The 19,517-nt window shown below is 39.8% G+C and overlaps 1 protein-coding gene across 1 annotated transcript in view; it reads right to left on the bottom strand.

The window, feature by feature from the left end:
- Positions 1-19,517, bottom strand: part of CDH20 (cadherin 20) — an 81,230-nt gene that overhangs the window by 9,330 nt on the left and 52,383 nt on the right. The window contains exons 7-10 of the mRNA XM_018574122.1: positions 13,451-13,704; positions 9,526-9,662; positions 5,138-5,259; positions 1,022-1,139 (exon numbers count right to left, since the gene is read on the bottom strand). Coding sequence (XP_018429624.1) covers positions 1,022-1,139; positions 5,138-5,259; positions 9,526-9,662; positions 13,451-13,704 — 631 coding nt within the window. The remainder of the gene's footprint in view (positions 1-1,021; positions 1,140-5,137; positions 5,260-9,525; positions 9,663-13,450; positions 13,705-19,517) is intronic.

Raw genomic sequence — 19,517 nt, 5'->3', positions numbered from 1 at the left:
TTTTTTATCTTTATGTTTATTTTTTATAATTATTTTCTTATTTTTTTATTGTTTCTTATTATTTTCTACTTTTTAATCACCTTTTTATTTTTTTATTTAATTATTTCATATTATTTATTTTTATTTGCTAATTTTTTTTCACCTAACTTTATTGCTATCACACAGAAAAAAACAATCCCCTATGTGATAGCAATTGGAGGTGACAGGTTCTCTTTATTGACCCTGTCACCTCCAATACAGGAGGTCTAGCACAGCACTGTGCTGGAACTCCTGTGACAGGTGAGAGAGGAAGAGCACAGCTCTCCCCTCTCACTATCTACACAGAGCGGCAGGGTTACTTTTAACCATGCCGCTCACTGCAGTGAGGAGACGGACTCGGCGGCGGAGCCCGGAAGATGGAGCCAGAGGAGAGAGGTAAGTGCAGGGGGGAGGCTGCAGACTGTTTACATGTGATCTCGGCGACATCGCCGAGTTCACATGTAAACGAACAATCGGTTGCCTCACTCTACATTTAGTCCTGCTTGTACAAAGCAGGACTGAATGTAGAGAGGACAACTTCCCCACAAGGACACTGCTGCCGCCCCTCTGCGCCCTGCCGCTTCGAGGCTGGGCCTCGGTGGCCTTGTGGGGAATCCGGGCCTGCACATGACTGGAAATTTCTCCAGTGGGGACTGAGACACATGTAAAAATCTTGTTTAGGAGGAACAACATTTTTATTGTGCCTTTCTGCTCCAGTGACAACCATTTCTCTTATTGCTCATACTGGTGTCACATGGAGAAAGAATGAGGAGAACTTTCTTAATTAGTGTATCCAATCAACTAACGCCTTACAGAACTTTTACTCTTCCTCAATCAAGGTAAAACAAACAAAGAAAACAAAGAAGAAAATACTTTGTCTTGAGTTAAATTTAGTACAATACACTTCAATGCAAACTTGTTATTTAACCAAAATACGATAATCATAAATGTAAATCCAAGCTTTTACAGTAGTCATATTTAAGGCAATCTGCAACATAGATACCTTGGTTATCCCTTAATGTAAAATTTGGGTTGTTGGCTCCCTCTGGAGGCAGGCTGTAGGATATATGCTGGCCTTCTTGAGGATCATCTCGGTCTATTGCACTCACAGTCTGAATCAGCTAAAATTGCAAATGATGAATAGAACAGGTGAAATAACTGATAACTGAACTCTATTAAATGTCTTTGTTACAGAAGCTTAAGCTATTTGAAGTATATAATACATAAAATACACAATTTAGGAGGAAAATTAGCTTTCAATTTCACATGCCAGTAAAACGTTGGAAGGTCATAGGGAAACTTCAACATTAAATTTAAGTAACTCAATTAAAGCTTCATATATGCGGGAGTTTATTAATTATTTATTCTACCACTGATGAAGGGTTGTCTTATTTAGTAATCCAGGGGCTCTAGCAAAAGAGAAACAGGGCTTCATTTTATAAAACAAAACAGTGCAATATCGGGCATTTAAAATTTGTCTTCACTGCTGGTCATTTTATTGTAAGCAATGGCACAAACTGTTTTCATTGAACTTGCCTGCCTTTCATCTCCTTTTCATGTTTAAGTCATTAAACTAGAGGCCTTTGGCAAAGCTGCCTTTGGGTAGTGCAGCCATAGGGCATGTGCAGGGTTAGCCTGAAACTAAAAATCCATTCTATGCCTAAAGAGAACACACAGTACATTATAAGATCCTGCATTTAAATAAAAATGCTTATGTGTGAAACTGATCTTTACCATTTTGTCTGCATTAGATATGTGTGTGTTTGTAGACTAGAGTAGTATATGGGGGGCATACAGGGTTCATATGACAAAAAATAATTTGTACTTTAAGGAGTTTATTTGTTTACAAATGTTTACACCCAAGGTTCACACGACTTTTACTTAACATTCACAGATTTATTAAAATATTATGTTTGAATCTTGTGCAAATTTGGGATAAAAACATTGATGCATAGACCCATGGCTGTTTTATGCCACTAGTGAAATATAATTTGATATATAAGGTAATTCTAATAATTCTCACAGGCAAGTTTTTCTAAATTAAATAATGAATCTGTGGTCAATTGCAGATTATTACATTTTATCTGTCCACTTACTCAGAGAACTCCCCCGTGCTCTTGATCTAAATCAATACTAATTAGGAGCAGCCGGGACATAAATGAAATAGTAATTGGAAAACAAATATCAAATTAACTTCAGTGCAGTTCTGTGATTAACACAAAATACAGGTAAAGAAACCCCCAAAAACTAAAGATATATCTATAGATATATCTATATCTATATATACAGATATATAGATATAGATATATCTATATATCTGTATACATATTGTGAGATGTAGCTTCCAATGGTAGCACATTAAGGACGGAGTTCACTCGCTTATCACGTCTTTTTAAGGGCTTCTTTGCCCACTTTTTCTAATTCACATAAAAGAGTCCACACAGGTGTTTCCCTCGCAGGGGTCTTCAAACACAGTACAGAAAAATTATGTTTTTCCAAGTCTCACCGACTTCAGGTTATCAAAAAAAAACTCTCCCACACGTGCCACACAGGCTGGTTCCAGGCTGGAGTCCTCCTGACTCCTGGACAGACACCTCCCTTGTCTTCCAGCTGGAACCCTGAACCTGACACAGCATTCCCCCTCATAAGGGCTGTGCACAGGTGCACCATCATTTGGTGCTGGTCACCACTAAAGCCTGGACCCAAGAATGGAGATTTCTTCCCTCCCAGTTCTCTTAGAAATCTCCTGGCTCAACGATCCCAACTATAATCCAGAAAACCCGGAAGGAGTTGTAAAGCCAGCTCTTCCCTGGTAACAGTACTTTCCTGGAGCCACTCAGCCCCTCTGTAAATACCATTGCATTTCATTACATTTAACATGATTTTTTAACATATATGTTATGATAATCAAAGAAGATTTAGCACTGCACTGAGGTTAATTTGACAATAACTTATTATTACTGAGTCTTGCGGGTCTATTTATCAATGCTTTTACTCAAGATTCACCTAACTGTTGCCAAAGATTCACACACTTTCTAGTGGTATTTTGGGCAGAAAGTGTGTGAAAACACTGGTAAATAGAGCTAATCCAAATGTAGACAATTTGGATTAACATGTTACAATTATAACATTATTTTCTTTTTATCGAAGTATAACAATTGAAAAATAGGCAGGCCTGAAGCTTTCCACCAGTGCTCAGAGAAACCTCCATTTTTCACATGAACTGGATCAAAGTGTAATGCCACGCAAACAGCTAAATATACAGTTTATATGTATATTTATTGTTTTACTCTCCAAAATAATTTCTGATTTTATCCAGGTATTCTATTTGTACACTCACTTTTGTTTGCCAGTAAGCTTACTCTTCTACTTTCTGGATCAACTTTACTACACCCTGGGCCATCTTACTGCTCATTGTACAGGATCATTGATGTTGATTCACTTTCAAATGAGGAGGCCGGAGGTGGAAAGTAATACTGCTAAACCAAAAAGCTGAAGTACTGAACCAGAAAATCAGTACTTTCCCTGCTTAGCCGTTCAATGTGGAAAAGCTGTCTACACCTTGCCGGGGAATCTACTTACAAATGAATAATGTATATTTTGTACGTAAACCTTGTACATGTAAGTATATCGTCCATGTGGTGTTTTTATGATGACAATGGTGATGGATGATTGATGGTGGTTGCTGGGTGGTTCTGATTAACAATGGTTGCTGAGTGGTTATGATTGGTGGTGGTTGTGGGTGTTTTTTTGTTTATAATTAGTTAAAATGTACTTCTAAGTTTAATAAAGATATATTTACTAAACTGCTTTTTGGCCCAACCATAGCCACTTTGTGACCAGTCTTACATCAAAGCCTTTTTTTTAAATATTATTATAGCTATGGACCAGCATCAACAGTTGAAGTGGTGAGTAATTAAATTAGGTGAAATGCATGCGCCGATTTTATTAGGAGAGATTTTGAACATGTGTCTACACCACAAGATCAACTATACAGAGTTACTATTCATTAGAAAATAAAACAAACGTATGTATTCCATCTGTGTATTTAGCTGTTTGCCTAGGATTTTCCATTAATTCTCTGATGACCAAGTTGTTATAGAGTTTTTAACTAGCAAATGCTTATGTCCAACACCAGTTTATATTACAATGCAGCGGATTCAGTGATTTATAAAAAAATGAAAGTACTCTAGAGTTGGTAAAGAGGTTTACTGATAATGCGCCTTTGAGGAAGATAAATGCATGTTCTAACTTGTTACTATTTACAGTAGGTTGCATATATGATTATTTCACAAAGTTTTATGAAACACGCTGAACACCTAATCAATATTTTTTTTTAAATGATAAATGGCATGCTATGATCGGTTTCTGGACTATATAACCTGTTTTAATTGGCTTTCCATCTCTCCCACTCTTTCTTCTCCGTATAGCAAAACTCTGCAGCCACGAACACAGACGATTAGACATGAGGTGGCATGCCAGAGAGTGGATTGGCGCCTTCTATGTAGATTGCCAATATGGGCTACGCACTTCCCATAACCGGATCAAAGGAGTTTAAAAGAGCTTATTATTCTACTTTTGTGTTTTTATTGTGTTTTATCTCATAATAAAATGATCTTGCACATGTCGAGGCGCTCCGTGCTTTTGCTTTTTTATTATTTCACAAAGTTTTACGAAACACGCTAAATACCTAATCAATATTTTATAATTTTTTGAAAGTTAAATAGCATGCTATGATCACTTTCTGTTTTAATTGGCTGTCTATCTACCCACTCTTTCTTCTCCTTTATATATGATGAATGAGCTGATTTTATGGCACAGCCAGTATATAAAGATTCTTGTAATTTCAACTAAATAAAAAACAATAGCAGTACTAAAAATAATCATTAGGAACAGTACCAGTACAAATGAGCTAATAAAAGACATTTTCATTTTTTTTTATTCCCCAGTATCTAATTAAAGAAATATAATAAACTGCGGAAGTGAAGCCATTACGACATGGTATTGGTTACGGATGCACTTAAACAAAGCAACATTATGCAGAATGAACTTTAGATTGAGATATTGAAACTGTTTTTTTTGTAACAAAATAGATTTTAAAAGAAAGATTAATTCTTACCTGCCCAGCTTTTGCATTTTCACACATAAAAGTTTCATAGAATTTCGTGAATACTGGCGCATTATCGTTGACATCTAGTACTTTTATCGTTACAGGAACGCTTCCAATCTGTGCTGGATTGTCTGAAAGATGAAACAAATTAAAATGCTTAGCTCTGTGTAAAAAAGGCTGAAAAAGAGTAACTCCAGACAAGAAATGCAAACAATAAATTAGGTCAGGGGTGCCCACAAGGTCGATTGCGATCTACCAGTCGATCGCGTAGCGATCACTGGTAGATCTCCATGTCCTCTCCTCCCGCCGCTTCTCTGGATCCCCGCTGCTCTCCCCAGCGGGGATCCGAGAAGAAGTGAAGGAACCGGCGGCGGGGGAGGGCGGAGGACAGAGCCGCTGTCACTAACTAATGCAGAGCAGTGAGGAGAGAGAGAGAAGCTCGGCCAGGATCTGACAGCCGGCGCCTCTCTCTCCCCTCACTGCTCGTCCGTTCTGTCACAGCGGCTCCGCCCCCCCGTGGCTCGTCGTATCCCCCTCTGCCCGGGAGAGCTGGAGGATCCAGAGAAGTTGCAGCCCCCCTGTGCGTGGACGAGCGGCAGAGGATCGGTACATGTCAGTTATATGTGCCAATCCTCTGTGTAGGACAAACACTGGAGCGATCGGCTGATCACTCCAGTGTTTGTAAATAACTGGGGACACATAGTACTATGTGTCCCCAGTTATAAATGAATGAACAGGAGGTGATTTACATCACCTCCTGTTCATTCATAAGTTTCTCAATGGGGAGAAGCACTCTGTACAGAGTGCTGCAGATGGAAAGGTGCAGGACACCCCATGTGCAACGTCGGCCACACGAGCACCACGGGAGGACAGGACGCCGGGACCTGTAATGTACTGGAATGCACTGGAATGTAAGCAGGCCAACTCTCTGCGTTCCGGTGCGGGAGGGGGTGTGGAGCTGTATTGAAGTCAATGGCATCGCCCACAGTGCGATCGCCCGCACTCGGAACGCAGGCACATTAGTGCCTGCATTCCGGTCCAGTGCGATCTGCAAAAATAGTGCTCGCAGCATTTTTGCGGATCGCACTGGACTGGAACACAGGCACTAATGCAGGCGATCGCACTGTGGGCGAGGGGCCTGCCTGCGCAGCCCATGCCCCCTCCCGCCCCTGAATGCAGGTGTTTTTTCGTTGGTAGATCTCAATGAGCTCGTCATTTGAAAAGTAGATCTCCAGACAAAAAATAGTGGGCGCCCCTGAATTAGGTAATAACAATATTCTAAAAATACATATATATGTTATCCATTGCAATCAGGAACTAGAAAGCTCCTCATAGCATCATTTACAGTGTATTTCCAAAACCCTGTTTCACATGGTCCAATCAGGAGCGGATCTGTGCACAGATCCCCTGCTGATCAGAACGGATGTCACCAGATGTCATCCGTTTGTTTCCGGACCTGGCCGGAGCCAGGGGTAACCAGATGTAAACAAACAACCGTCTGTTTTAATCCAGCTACTCATAGACTGACATTGGGCTTCCGATCAGGTCCACTTGAAAAACTGAGAGGCAGACCTGACTGGAAAGCCCTTGTGAAAGAGAACTTATACCTCTTGTTTCTCTATCAACAGTTACTTTCGAACTACCAAGTCAGGCTATTTGATTGGTGGCTGTGAGAAATGTGTTTGCACTGACTGGGCTTTCTGTGTCTGAGAGCCACTCAGTAATCTGAAGAGGGGGTGTTTGGGAATGTCTGTCTTGCATCATTAGGTATTCCCAACCAATTAGATAAAGGCAGTGTGGGAGAATGGTAAATTACAGCTATGCCTGGATGAAAAACTAAGCAAGAAGCTTTGCTTCTTGTATGCATATCAAGGTTTAATTTTGATAACACCTGGAGTGCACCTCTAAAACTGGTAATTGCCAAAACATGTACCACGTCAGTAGCAGGTAAAACAAATAACATAATATGTAATTGTAATCACACGTGGACATACCAACGAGACACTAATTCATCACTGACCACAATACCCAATAAGTTTATATGTAAACTTTATTGCTGACATAGGCCATTGCAATGCACACGGGTGCCTCGGTGCAGTGCATATAAAATTCAGGTGCATTGCCTGGGAAGCCACAGGTGTTGCCTACAGCCACCTATAGATGTCAAGGGTTGTATGTTGATCTACAGTGGGTATACACTGGTATTCAAGAATGCTCCATAGACTCACCGCTCTATTCTAAGTTCTGCTGCAGTCAGTCTATATTCTGAGTGCAGGCTAGAGTGTGCTTCTCACTTGTTCAAACAAATCTGCAAAAGATCAGCTACACAAAATTAGAATGAGTGCAATCCAAAAGTTTATTGAAATAATCCAAACAGGTTCCAAAAAAGTAAATCCAAGAGAACAATGAATGTGTACATCAACATGAACATCTCCCACACCACGTCAATCCCTCTCACGCGTTTCACCACCTAGGCTTAATCATAGATTAATTAAGCTATGATTAAGCCCAGGTGGTGAAACGTGTGAGAGGGGTTGACGTGGTGTAGGAGTTGATGTTCATGCTGTTCATTGTTCTCTTGGATTTACTTTTTTGGAACCTGTTTGGATTATTTAAATAAACTTTTGGATTGCACTCATTCTGGTTTAGTGCGGCTGATCTTTTGAAGATTCGGGTATACACTGATACTTTCATAAACTTGCGCTTGCATATGAACTAGGGATGCACAGATACTTTTCGAGTACCAGTGCAGATACTTGGCATTTTAATGAGAACTACCAGGGTTGCAGAGGTTGCAGCTGGGACCTGACTCTAGTGCTCCACCACTGTCCTGAAATCATTAGTCTGTATTGTTTTAGAAAAAGTGTCACATGACAATAAACAAACATGTATCAGTACTCGTACTTGTAAGTACTCGGCAAGTACCAGTACTCGTATTCACAAAACTGGTATCTGTGCATCCCTTTATTTATATTTATAAAAACAAAATCGTACATTAAAACAGAGATTTACAAATCCCAGGAGCTCCGTGTGCTCCTTACAAATGACAGCTGCCTTCTAATTTTTGAATTTTTCTCTAGTCTAGTCTTGGAGCTCAAAAGTATCGGTACATGTACTCGTACTTGTACCGAGTACTGTACTTGGTATCTGTGCAACCCTAATATGAACAAATGCCCCAAATGCAAACAGCTAGTGACCTAGTACATGTTACATAGAACATGTATTCTTTCAGGTGAAGTCACAGATTTTGCCATTCACAGAGCTGACCATTCCGGCACTGATAGTCCTCTGTGTCTAACTTGTGGGAAGCCCGATGTTTAACAATTTCAAATATATGCATGTATAGTCAGATCTGTATAATCTTATTATTCTGTATCTCTGCTGCTCATCCATATTGTTTAGAGTTGTGAAAGAAAATGTAAACAAAAGTTACATTCCTGTGATGTGTACTATATTATTTTATCTTGCCTAGTGTATAATAAAAATGGGCAAAAATGTTGGTGAAGGTTTATTTATGAACTATGACCTGCTAGAAATTTCTCCCGTGATGGACTACAATCTCAAAAAAAATTAGTAAACTAAACTTGAAAACTCATCCTCATAATTAGAGCTGACCTGTGACAAAGAAGCTGCCGTACGTCAGCTCTATGGATCGGGAAATGAGCAGAAACATGCAGCCAATCCGCCCACTTACCGATCTTCTCCCTGCAGGGAGTGGTGACTGTCAGTCACCACTCCCTGCAGGGATTCCCCCCTCCCCTCTCCGTTCCTCCAGCCCTGAGTGGAGGAATGAACAGGGAAGGGGGTGGGCACAGCTGGCTCTGCCTCTAGATAGGCAGAGCCAGCTGTCACTCACGCAGCTGGGTGGATCTCAACAGTATTGTCTGGATCTGTCCTGGCTGTGGCGCTCTCACTATATTGCAGGCAATAGCTCGAGATATACTGAGATATACTGGTCATGGGAGGAGGTTAGTACATGTCCTCCCATGACCCTAAAGAGACCCTAAAGAGACCCTAAAGAGAGCTATGGGGCAAAACACTTATCCCATAGTTCTCTTTTAAGGTACTTGAATGCATTTTTAAGTTTTAACTCAGTTTAGTGCCAATTTAACTATAGTTCCACTTTAGGGGTAAAGATTAAATGAGTGAGATCTACTTTTGTTGTTGTGACAAGGGTATAACAAATTAAATAACGTGACTTTATGCACAAATTCTTGTGCTGAAATTTCTGGTGCCAAAAGTTCAGGGCTAATAACAAACAGTCAAGTTTTGAGAAACTTGAAAACGAATGTACCAAAAAATATAAATATATTAAAACTAAACTACGGCCAAAACTGCTTTTTCTTTTGGATAGAGTTGGAAAGAATAAAAAGCATCTATGCACATATTTTACTTACTCATCTCCATTGCTAAAATTGTGATATTATGAAATGCCAGTTCTTCCCTATCCAAAGGCCTCGCTGTCATCAGTGCTCCTGTAGTGATGTCAACATAGAAATATCTCCCAGGATCACTATTCCGGTCAATAGAATACCTGCAAAAAGTATTAAAATCTGTTATACGTAGTCTAAATTTCCAAAATTAAGCTAAGAGCAACCAATATATTAATTTTTTTTACACAATAATTAACAATAATTAACAATATTGCCACTGTTTTACACTAAATTTCACAATGATAGCAGTGTTTTTTAAAGCTGAACTCCAGACATACAAAAGACTCAAACTATGCAGCTTTGTGTGCATTATTATATAATTACATTTATCTATATACATATGTATATTTTTCTTGCAAGCAGTGCAAGTTCTTAAATTTGATTTGGTATCAGCCTCTTGCTGTTTCTGTGCAGCAGATCTCAATCTGATAGAGGGAGAAGCAGCACAAGGAGTCAGTAGGTTGTGCTGCAGTGCTCATGCACTCACAAGGTACATGCTGACAGGAGGAAAAATTAGAGTGAAAGACAGATGCGCTCATCAGTCTGCTATTGTTGTTTCTGTCCAGTCACAGGCTGGTGGAGGAGCAAGAAGTGTAATTGTTACTGCATCAGAGAAAAATCAGCTATCCTGTCCTGCCAGACAGGGGTGTGTTGTGTGCAGAGCCTTGACATTTCAGCATTTGCCTGGAGTTCAACTTTAAACACGATTATGATAAATGCTAGAAGCATCTAGTAGGCAAAACTGTACTGTTTCTTGTCATCATTTACTCACACAAGGCTAGCATTCTGGATAGCGGCAGGTGAAATTGGAATGAAAAACAAATCCTTTGTCAGGTAATTGAGCTCCCGTACAGTATATATAATTGTGTTTTACTACTTACATAGGGGTCTATTCACTAAGCTGCCGAAGGATCTAGCCTTAGCTTCGGCTGATCCTTTGGCTAGCTCCGGCCCCAGGACCCCTTGGTTTCAGTAGAACCCGGAGGGCTGCTGTACGAGCTATTCACTATAGCCCCAACAGCTCCCAAAGTCGGCCGAGCGGCTCAGTCGAGCCGAAGGCATATGCTTCGGCTCGACTGAGCCGAGGTAAAAGCCGAAGCCTACAGCCGGCCGACAGCCTGCTTCTGACAGCTGGGCGGAGCCAGCCGTGATCTTGCAGAGAGATCAGCGCCCCTGGTTTGTCATTACACACTGAGAACCCGGCTGGGCCACTATGATATCACAGCGGCCTCTCCGTGTTCTCATTGTGTAATGACAGATGGCGTTCCTGGTTACCTGGTAACCAGGAACGCCATCTGTCATTCCTCCCCCAGACGCTCTGGGAGTCTAATAGGCTCCTGACTGCCCGGGAGAGAAACACTTTCTCCCAGAAAGGTTCACCCTTTGCCTGCTCGGGTTTTTTTTTTCTTCTGATATCGGAGCTGTTGGCTGCCGTCAGAAGAAAAAAAAAAAAGAAATCACCATAGGAATACATAGCTAGATTATTATTGGCTATTTCAATTTGCAATAGCCAATAGCAAACTAGCGATTGCACCCGCCCACTGCTGCTGTCAATCAGCAGAGGGGGACCTGCAGTTCTCCATCAGTATCAGCCGTACCAGCCTTAAGTGAATAGCCGAACAGCGTTCGGATCACTTCACTTGGGGTCGGTTAGTCACTCGGCTGCCTACGGCAGCTTAGTAAATAGACCGCATAGTGTTCAGCTTTAGTCTGTGTGCAATATCTGTGCTATTTTTTTTTCAGATTATTGACTTTGACTCGTAAATAATTTCTTGCAAAGTTTTCCTCAACACATTTTAATTTCATGATATTTGAAGGTCAGCCTACTATGCGATTATGATTATAATGCTATATTAATAACTAATGCCAAGCTGCAGAAGCAATATCTTTCTTATGAATTCCCTATTTTTCTCTCTTAATAACCAAACCTTGAACTTACATTATTTTGCTTCTGCAAGCCACAGAAGAATTATCATTATATTCAAGCTAAATATCAAGCTTGCCAGTGCAGGGATGCAAAGTTCACAATCCTGGACACACAAGTGGTTTAATTACCATAATTTTGGTAACTTTTACATTTTAATATGCTTTATATTTTGGTTGATTAAAACTTTCCTGCATACAGTAGATGTAATTTGGTAGATAATGATATGGCTGACCACTACAACACCAAATTAACTCTGCTAAGTAAGTACTATTTTGCTGTAAAAACTTACACCAGAGATGTCTGCATAAATATGCATGAGAATGCATGTCTATGCCAGTCTTCCAACCACCATTTTATGTCTATGGGCACTTTTACTTGCCTAACCATGTGCAGATTAGCACATTCATTAATTTCAGTGGCCATGCTGAAATGCATTGCACAAGCCTAGACCATTCTCATGAACCCAGTCCAGAGAAATGATGTCCAGCCAAAGATGGAGCGACCTCTTGTTGCTACAACTGGTAACAAATTGTTGAGTGCGTTTGTCGTTTGTTTTGCTCTTGTTGCAGGTGACACCAGTCACTGGAACCTTAGTTAGAGGAACGCGCATGAGCGAGAAACCGCTAGAATTTTAAACAGCCAGCGATGGCCGCTTACATACAAGCGGTCTGGCATCTGTAAAGACGCCCGATCTCTTGTATGCTGCATGTATCTGTGCGCCCTCCCTCATTACCTCTCCTCGTGGTCGCCATCCCCGCCGCCGTCATCCCCGCAATCCCAGGTGTCCGGTCCGAGATGGGCGATGTGGCTCTGTGCACTGAGAACGGAGGGAGATCAGTACACGATCTCCCTCCTCTCCCCTCCCCGGTCTCTGAATGCAGGACGTGATGTTTACTACATCACTTCCGCATTCCTCTGCAGTGGTTAAATCACGTCACCACAAGCATCTCATGGCACTTCCTTGTTTGGAGGAGCTCAGGTTCAGAACAGGTCCAAACAGGTTAAAATTAATCTGTATCGCTAGGAAAAAGTAATCACTAAAGGAAATTCCTTCACTAAGAAGATTATAGAGACAGGGCACCACCTAATTATTTTGCTATGAAGCTTCATCTTCATCTTCTGGACCTCTCTTTTTGTAACCTTTCTCACTGATGTTGTGTCAGTAGAGTCAGTGTGCTACATATTTCAGTCTATTCAGAACTTTTAGACAATGTTATAATCATATGGTCCTCTGTCCAGAGCTTCCCTCGCAGACAAAATTTATATTACTCTAGAGAACTTTCAGCTCAGGTGAACGGAGCTCATAATAATAGAATATGGAGGCTGAAATTACTGAAAATACTAGTTGCTTGGCTGTTATTCTATTCCAATGTCTTTGGTACTTTCTGAGGCACTGACTGGTAGCCCATATGTAAAGCAGGGATCCCGACTTTACCCTGACATACACATTTTTATGCTTTTCCAGGTCCGTGAAAGTACCGAAGACAGAAGCAGCCAGAAAACTAGTATTCTTAGAAATAGGTGAACATAATATTCTTAGAAAAAGGTTAGCAGTGGCACATTAGATAGATGAGACTCATTCTGCACAATACTTTATAAAAATCAAAGAGGGGAAAAGACTTTTAATTAAAAAAGATGTGTGTCTGCATACAAATTTCTTGCTGAATTGGATTCTTACTCAAAAATTCTATAGTTACTATTACCTTTTTATTTAGGATATTAAGCTTACATAATAACACTCACTCCCCACCCAACTGAAACAATTTTCAAAGGGAACAGAAATAATAATACAAGTATGTGTCTAATCTTCTATGTAATCAATATACTGTTAAGTGTACACACAGATATAATACCAGTGTGTAAAAATAATTGTTCCAAGCCAATCAATATATTTCTATTAATACATACAATGCAATGATCATATAAGTATGTAATAAATCAAAAGTGCACTTAGTTACCAACCTGACTGAGTTGTTTGTTGCATCTGGGTCCTTTGCAGCAACAATTTGTATTGTTGTCCCAATATCGACATTTTCTGAGACTTCTACAAAGTAATGGCTTGACTCAAACACTGGCGGTTCATCAACATCTTCTACACTAATATGTACAGTGGTGGTATCACGAAACGGTCCTAAGTTAAAAAAGCGTACTTCGATGTGGGGATTGGAACCTTCAATCTTTAGTGTGTAACCTTTCTTGCTTTCAAAATCCAGTGGCTAAAAAGCAAAGTTACATTGTAAATATAACAACTTTTTAGAAAGTGAATTAAAAGATACCATTGAGAAACTTGGATTCATTTGAATTAATTGGGGTTGATTTACTAAAGGCAAATAGACTGTGCACTTTGCAAGATAATTTTCACTTTGCAGGGGATTTTCCCTTAGCTTAGTGAATGTGGTAAATATTAGGGTTGCACAGATACCAAGTATAGTACTCGGTACAAGTACGAGTACAAGTACAGATACTTTTGAGCTCCAAGGCTAGACTAGAGACAAATTCAAAAATTAGGAGGCAGCTGTCATTTGTAAGGAGCACACTAGCTCCTGGGATTTGTACATCTCTGTTTTAATGTACGATTTTGTTTTTATAAATATAAATAAAGGGATGCACAGATACCAGTTTTGCGTACTGTACTGTACTTACAAGTATGAGTACTGATACATTTTTGTTTATTGTCATGTGACAGTTTTTTAAAACAATACAGACTAATGATTTCAGTACAGTGGTGGAGTGCCAGAGCCAGGTCCCAGCTGCAACCTCTGCAACCCTGGTAGTTCGCATGAAAATGCCAAGTATCTGCACAGGTACTCGAAAAGTATCTGTGCATCCCTAGTAAATATACCCAATCTTATGCAAGGAAAATAATAAAAACTGTATTTTGGCTTGCACATGATTGTATAGTCTGCAGATTTCCCCCTCATTCACTATGCTAAAGGAAAATTCCCTTGTAATGTGAACAACATATTTGCCATAGTCAAGCAACCCCAATGAGTGTTATCGTTTTCCCCGACACACTTAGTAAAGCAATACGAAACAATACTGTTACTGAATTAATATAAAATTAATAAAACATTTGTCCCGGTGTGACTTTTCTGGGCACAATGTCCAGGTTTCAATCCCTAGTTGCCTACTTTCCAATCCGAAAAATGCATTTTGTGCTTATGTTTTTTTTTTTATTGTAGTCCACATAAGCACTGTTCACCCCAGCGGGGGAAGTTGTGTTGCAATAAACAACACTAGTGATGAAACTCTTAAACCTTTCATGAACTGTAAAGTGTAAGTAAACTCATCAATGAACTTTTCTTATTTGCTTCTTTTTGGCCCATTAAATACACTGTTGAAAGTATTTTGTTATATTTATTCTCATTGCAATATAATACATGTTGATCCAATCAGAATTCTTGTGGTCTGATAACGTTCTGTGCTTTCTATGCTGCACTGTTATCAGTTCAAATTATTCCCAGCTATCTCTGTGGGCTACAGAACACCTCTGGCTATGCTATAGAAAGTTGGAGGTGTACTGTAATCCTGTCCTAGAGTGACAACGCTGTTTCTCACTGATCTTCAAATCATCTCTGAATTGTTGTAGACAAACACAAAACCAAAAGCGCTAAATGTGATTCAATAGAGACAGTGACCAATGGGGTCTATTCACGAAGCAGCCGAAGGATCTAGCCATAGCTTCGGCCCCAGTACCCCTTTGGTTCAGTAGAACCCAAGGGCTGCTGTACGGGCTATTCACTATAGCCCGTACAGCTCCCGAACTTGGCCGAGCGGCTCAGTCGAGCCAAACGCATATGCCTCGGCTGAGCCGCGCTGAAAGCCGAAGCTGGCCGAGTGGCCGACCATTGGCCGGCTGACAGCCTGCTTCTGACAGCTGGGCGGAGCCAGCCTTGATCTTACGGCTGGCTCCGGCCACTTATAGAGAGATCAGCGTCCCTGGTTACAAGCTAACCAGGGACACTGATCTCCAGACAGCCTAACTCTCCCTGGTGCTCCGGGAGTCTCCTGCTTCCGGCCACCAAGTAGAGAAACACTGCTTTTTCTTTTTTTTTTCTTATTTTGACACGAAGCCGTGTCAGAATAGAAAAAAAAATTGCCCATAGGAATGCATTGCTAGATTCCTATTGGCTATTTCAATTTGCAATAGCCAATAGCAAACTAGCATTGCACTAGCCGGCCACCAAGGAGAGAAACACTGCTTTTTCTTTTTTTTTTTCTTATTTTGACACGAAGCCGTGTCAGAATAGAAAAAAAAATTGCCCATAGGAATGCATTGCTAGATTCCTATTGGCTATTTCAATTTTCAATAGCCAAAAGCAAACTAGCATTGCACTAGCAGCCCTCTGCTGCAGTTCTCCATCAGGTCCACTACTGATTGACAGCAGCAGAGGGTGGGTACAATGCTAGTTTGCTATTGGCTATAGAAAATTGAAATAGCCAATAGGAATCTAGCAATACATTCCTATGGCCAAACATTTTTTCTTTTCTATTCTGACACGGCTCCGTGTCAGAGTAAGAAAAAAAAAAGAAAAAGCAGTGTTTCTCTCCTTGGCAGCCGGGAGCGGGAGACTTTTTTTTCTTTTTTTTTTTGACGGCAGCAGAACCGTCAGCCAATAGAAAACTGTTGGGCCGAGCCAGGTCATTGTTAGCTCCGCACAATCGTTGTTTTTTTTCTACTTTTTAAACTGTTTTTCTGTTCTGCTCGGTCCCACAGAGGCTATTCACTCACTGCTGTTCGGCATCTATAAGAATATACCGAACAGCAGTGAGTAGCCTGCCGGAGGTTCAAACTCCTTCCGCACTTGGGGTCAGCCGAACATGCTGAGCACGTTCAGCCGACCCAAAGCCACCTGATGTACGGCTGAAATAAGCCGTACCAGTCTGAAGTGAAAAGTCAATAGCCGAACAGTGTTCGGCTCACTCCGCTTTAGGTCAGTAATTCACTCGGCTGCCTATGGCAGCTTAGTGAATAGACCTCCAAGTATTTTTTGTTCTCCTGAACCGAAGGGGTCCTGGGGCCGAAGCCAGCCAAAGGATCGGCCGAAGCTACGGCCAGATCCTTCGGCAGCTTTGTGAATAGACCCCATTGTTTCTCTTGAATTCAACAACTCAAATATTTGTACCACCATTTACTTCATTCTGTGCTTGGCATTGGTGAAATACTACTTCAGGTTGTTACTATCTGCCACTTTGTGACTTGATCTAGCAGTATAATGCACATGTCTTTGGTTTTACTGCTGGTTAAGTTAGCACAATGTATATATGTCACTAAAGTGATAATATTATCACATGTAGTACTTTAGTTACATTTACACTAAGTGCAGAAGCAATTTTCCATCTGCCTTACATACGGAAGTTTCTTCTAACCATAATTAGCATTCATGGATCTTCAAACTCCAATTAAAAAATACATGGGTTTTACTGGTTTATAAATAATCCATGCTCTTTTTATCGCTGTTTATAGAAAACTAGAGAGAAAAACGTGTGTTAAGCAAATGCAAGTATTGATAAAATCGGTCTAACAGTAGGCAGTTAACCTGTACTCTATCTCTAAAACATATAAACACAAATCAAAGAGCCTTCCAACTGGAAACAACATGTGTACAAAATCATAATTTCCAGTTACAGAAAAAACAGCTCAGATGTTTTAGGCAAATATATAACAGATTATAAAATATAGATTATATATAAAAAATGTTCATGCACCCTTAAATGACTGGGAACATTAGACTCGCTTCAAACTAGGTTATTTATGAATCGAATATGTTTTAAATCTATACTTCTAACTAAGATAGAATTTTAAATGCCCAACTCTACTATAACACTGTTTAAGATGTATGTACCTGTTTGGTTGAAGCGTGGACACACTCCTGCTGGCAAGCAGCATCTTTTCCCTGCTTTTTATTTTTTATTAAAATGTATCTAAAGCCACACTGTTTATTTTAATTTTTGGACAGAATGGTTTAATGTTAGAACTCACAACAGGTTTTTATAGCTGTCTGTTTCCCTGTCAGGTGTATTCACTCTCTCTTTTTGAATAATGTGAAACCTTGCGCCACTACTCCTATCAAGTTAAGCAGCAGCTGAAATTTGTGTGGTCAGATATATAGTATAGAATTAATAATAAAACCCGTACTATGTGAATTAATCTACAAAGTATCAGATACAATTGATACTAGCCATACTAGGATCAATTGTATCTGATACTTTGTAGATTAATTCACACAGCATGGCTTTTATTATTAATGAGATGACCATGGTCACTGAGACTGAAAGTGAGAGAAAACCCAAAATTATGATTTGTCACCAGAACAAGAATAGGGTGACACAGATAGCAAAACACTGACATGAGAATTAACCATTCCCTTCTCAAAATATGTAATACTTTAACATGCATTTGTGTATCATTAGACCAGTAGAAGATTTGGAACCTAACCATACATTTGCTAATGTAGGGAGAAACAAAAAAACCCTTTCTCCTGTATTGTCTTTAATATCATGAATAGTTTAGGCAACAGTGGTGGTATGGGGAGGGTTGGGGGCACAACATTTGCACTATGCAGTTGTCCTAGGGACTTGAATAGAGTGGTTATGTTGAATAATGTACCCCTCCTTGGGTGGCCAGGCAAAAATATTTCACTTGTGGACTCTGTGGAGCTGACTATCTCCACAGTCAATTTACTAAGAATGCTGGTGGGGTGATTTTTGGATGTAAAACCTGGGAGTCGCAACTAAAGCTAATGTTTCATTATTTGCTTACCTCTAGTCGAGAACATCGTCTTTGGTGTGCAGTGAAGTTTAGTAGTTACATGCTATCAAAGATAATAGCCCCATGGGTATGCCTAAAATGAATGTATTTTCTAACAAGAAAACATCATTCTTCACTTCTAGAGTAGATATCATAAATGATTTATAGTAACTTAGTTGTAGTTGCTGGCATTTAGAAAAGGAATTACATATCATTTTATTTAATAGCATTTAATAATTTATCTTTAAATAAGCATTTGTGACAGCAGACTGCTCTCCTGGGTCGCAGTTAGCATTTTACTCTCATTTCTATTAAATTTATACTCTCCATATGGAGGATGTTGTCAATCATAGCAAAGGTGCTAAAATAAAAAAAAGAACATGCTGACAGATTTAATTAGTTTCTCGGTTGCTCAGTACACCAGCAGACCAAACTGCAAGTGGCATTTCCTACGCTCTATTTATGCAATACTAACAACTTGGAAAATTTATAAAGTAGTTTTTTGTTTGGTTATTTGCTTTTCTTCTTTTTAAACATTCTTGTTTATGTTTGTGCTTTATTTTTTAAGCCACATTTATGCTAGAATTGAGTACTCTGCCTCTATCATAATTTATGTTTTCTTTTTTTCTAGGCAGACCAAAGATTGGATTTAGAAGATACATATGCCTGTAACTTATTAATATTAATGATGTTGTTATACATTTTCTATCATAATCGAAATTAAAAATGTTTTATAAGTATGCCAGTGCTTAACTGATGAATGTTTAAATGTTGGAACGTTTGCATTGCATTGCAAACCACATTTTTAGTGAAGTAAGTGCTATCATGGTTGTGTGAGCATCACAGACTCATAGCAAATACTATGAGAGTATACTAAAGGATGTTTAGCTTGCCTTGCGGGCCCATCGATCTGATAGTGAACTTGCATATTATTTGGTAAATCAGGCCCATTGAAAGTAAACAGTGTAAACCCACCTCACTACTGTATTTTTACATTTTTAGAGGGTTATTCAAAAAGCTAGTGACTCAAACTCATAGGAATATATGTGAAACTGTCATATTTCCATTAGATTTTTAGATTATGATGATGACATATAATACATGTGAGATTAAGGGGTCTATTCACTAAGCTGCCCTAAAGCGAAGTGCGCCGAACGCTGTTCGGCTATTCACTTCAGGCTGGTACGGCTGATTTCAGCCGTATATCGGCTGAAATCAGCCATACATCGGGTGGCTTCACGTGGCTTCGGGTCGGCCGAACATGCTAAGCATGTTCGG

This window comes from Nanorana parkeri, unplaced genomic scaffold (genome assembly GCF_000935625.1).
Source record: "Nanorana parkeri isolate BGI_ZX_2015 unplaced genomic scaffold, ASM93562v1 scaffold49, whole genome shotgun sequence".
NCBI classification, from domain to species: domain Eukaryota; kingdom Metazoa; phylum Chordata; class Amphibia; order Anura; family Dicroglossidae; genus Nanorana; species Nanorana parkeri.
The sequence above is the reverse complement of the archived record's forward strand: the minus strand, read 5'-3'. Positions and strand labels throughout refer to the sequence as shown.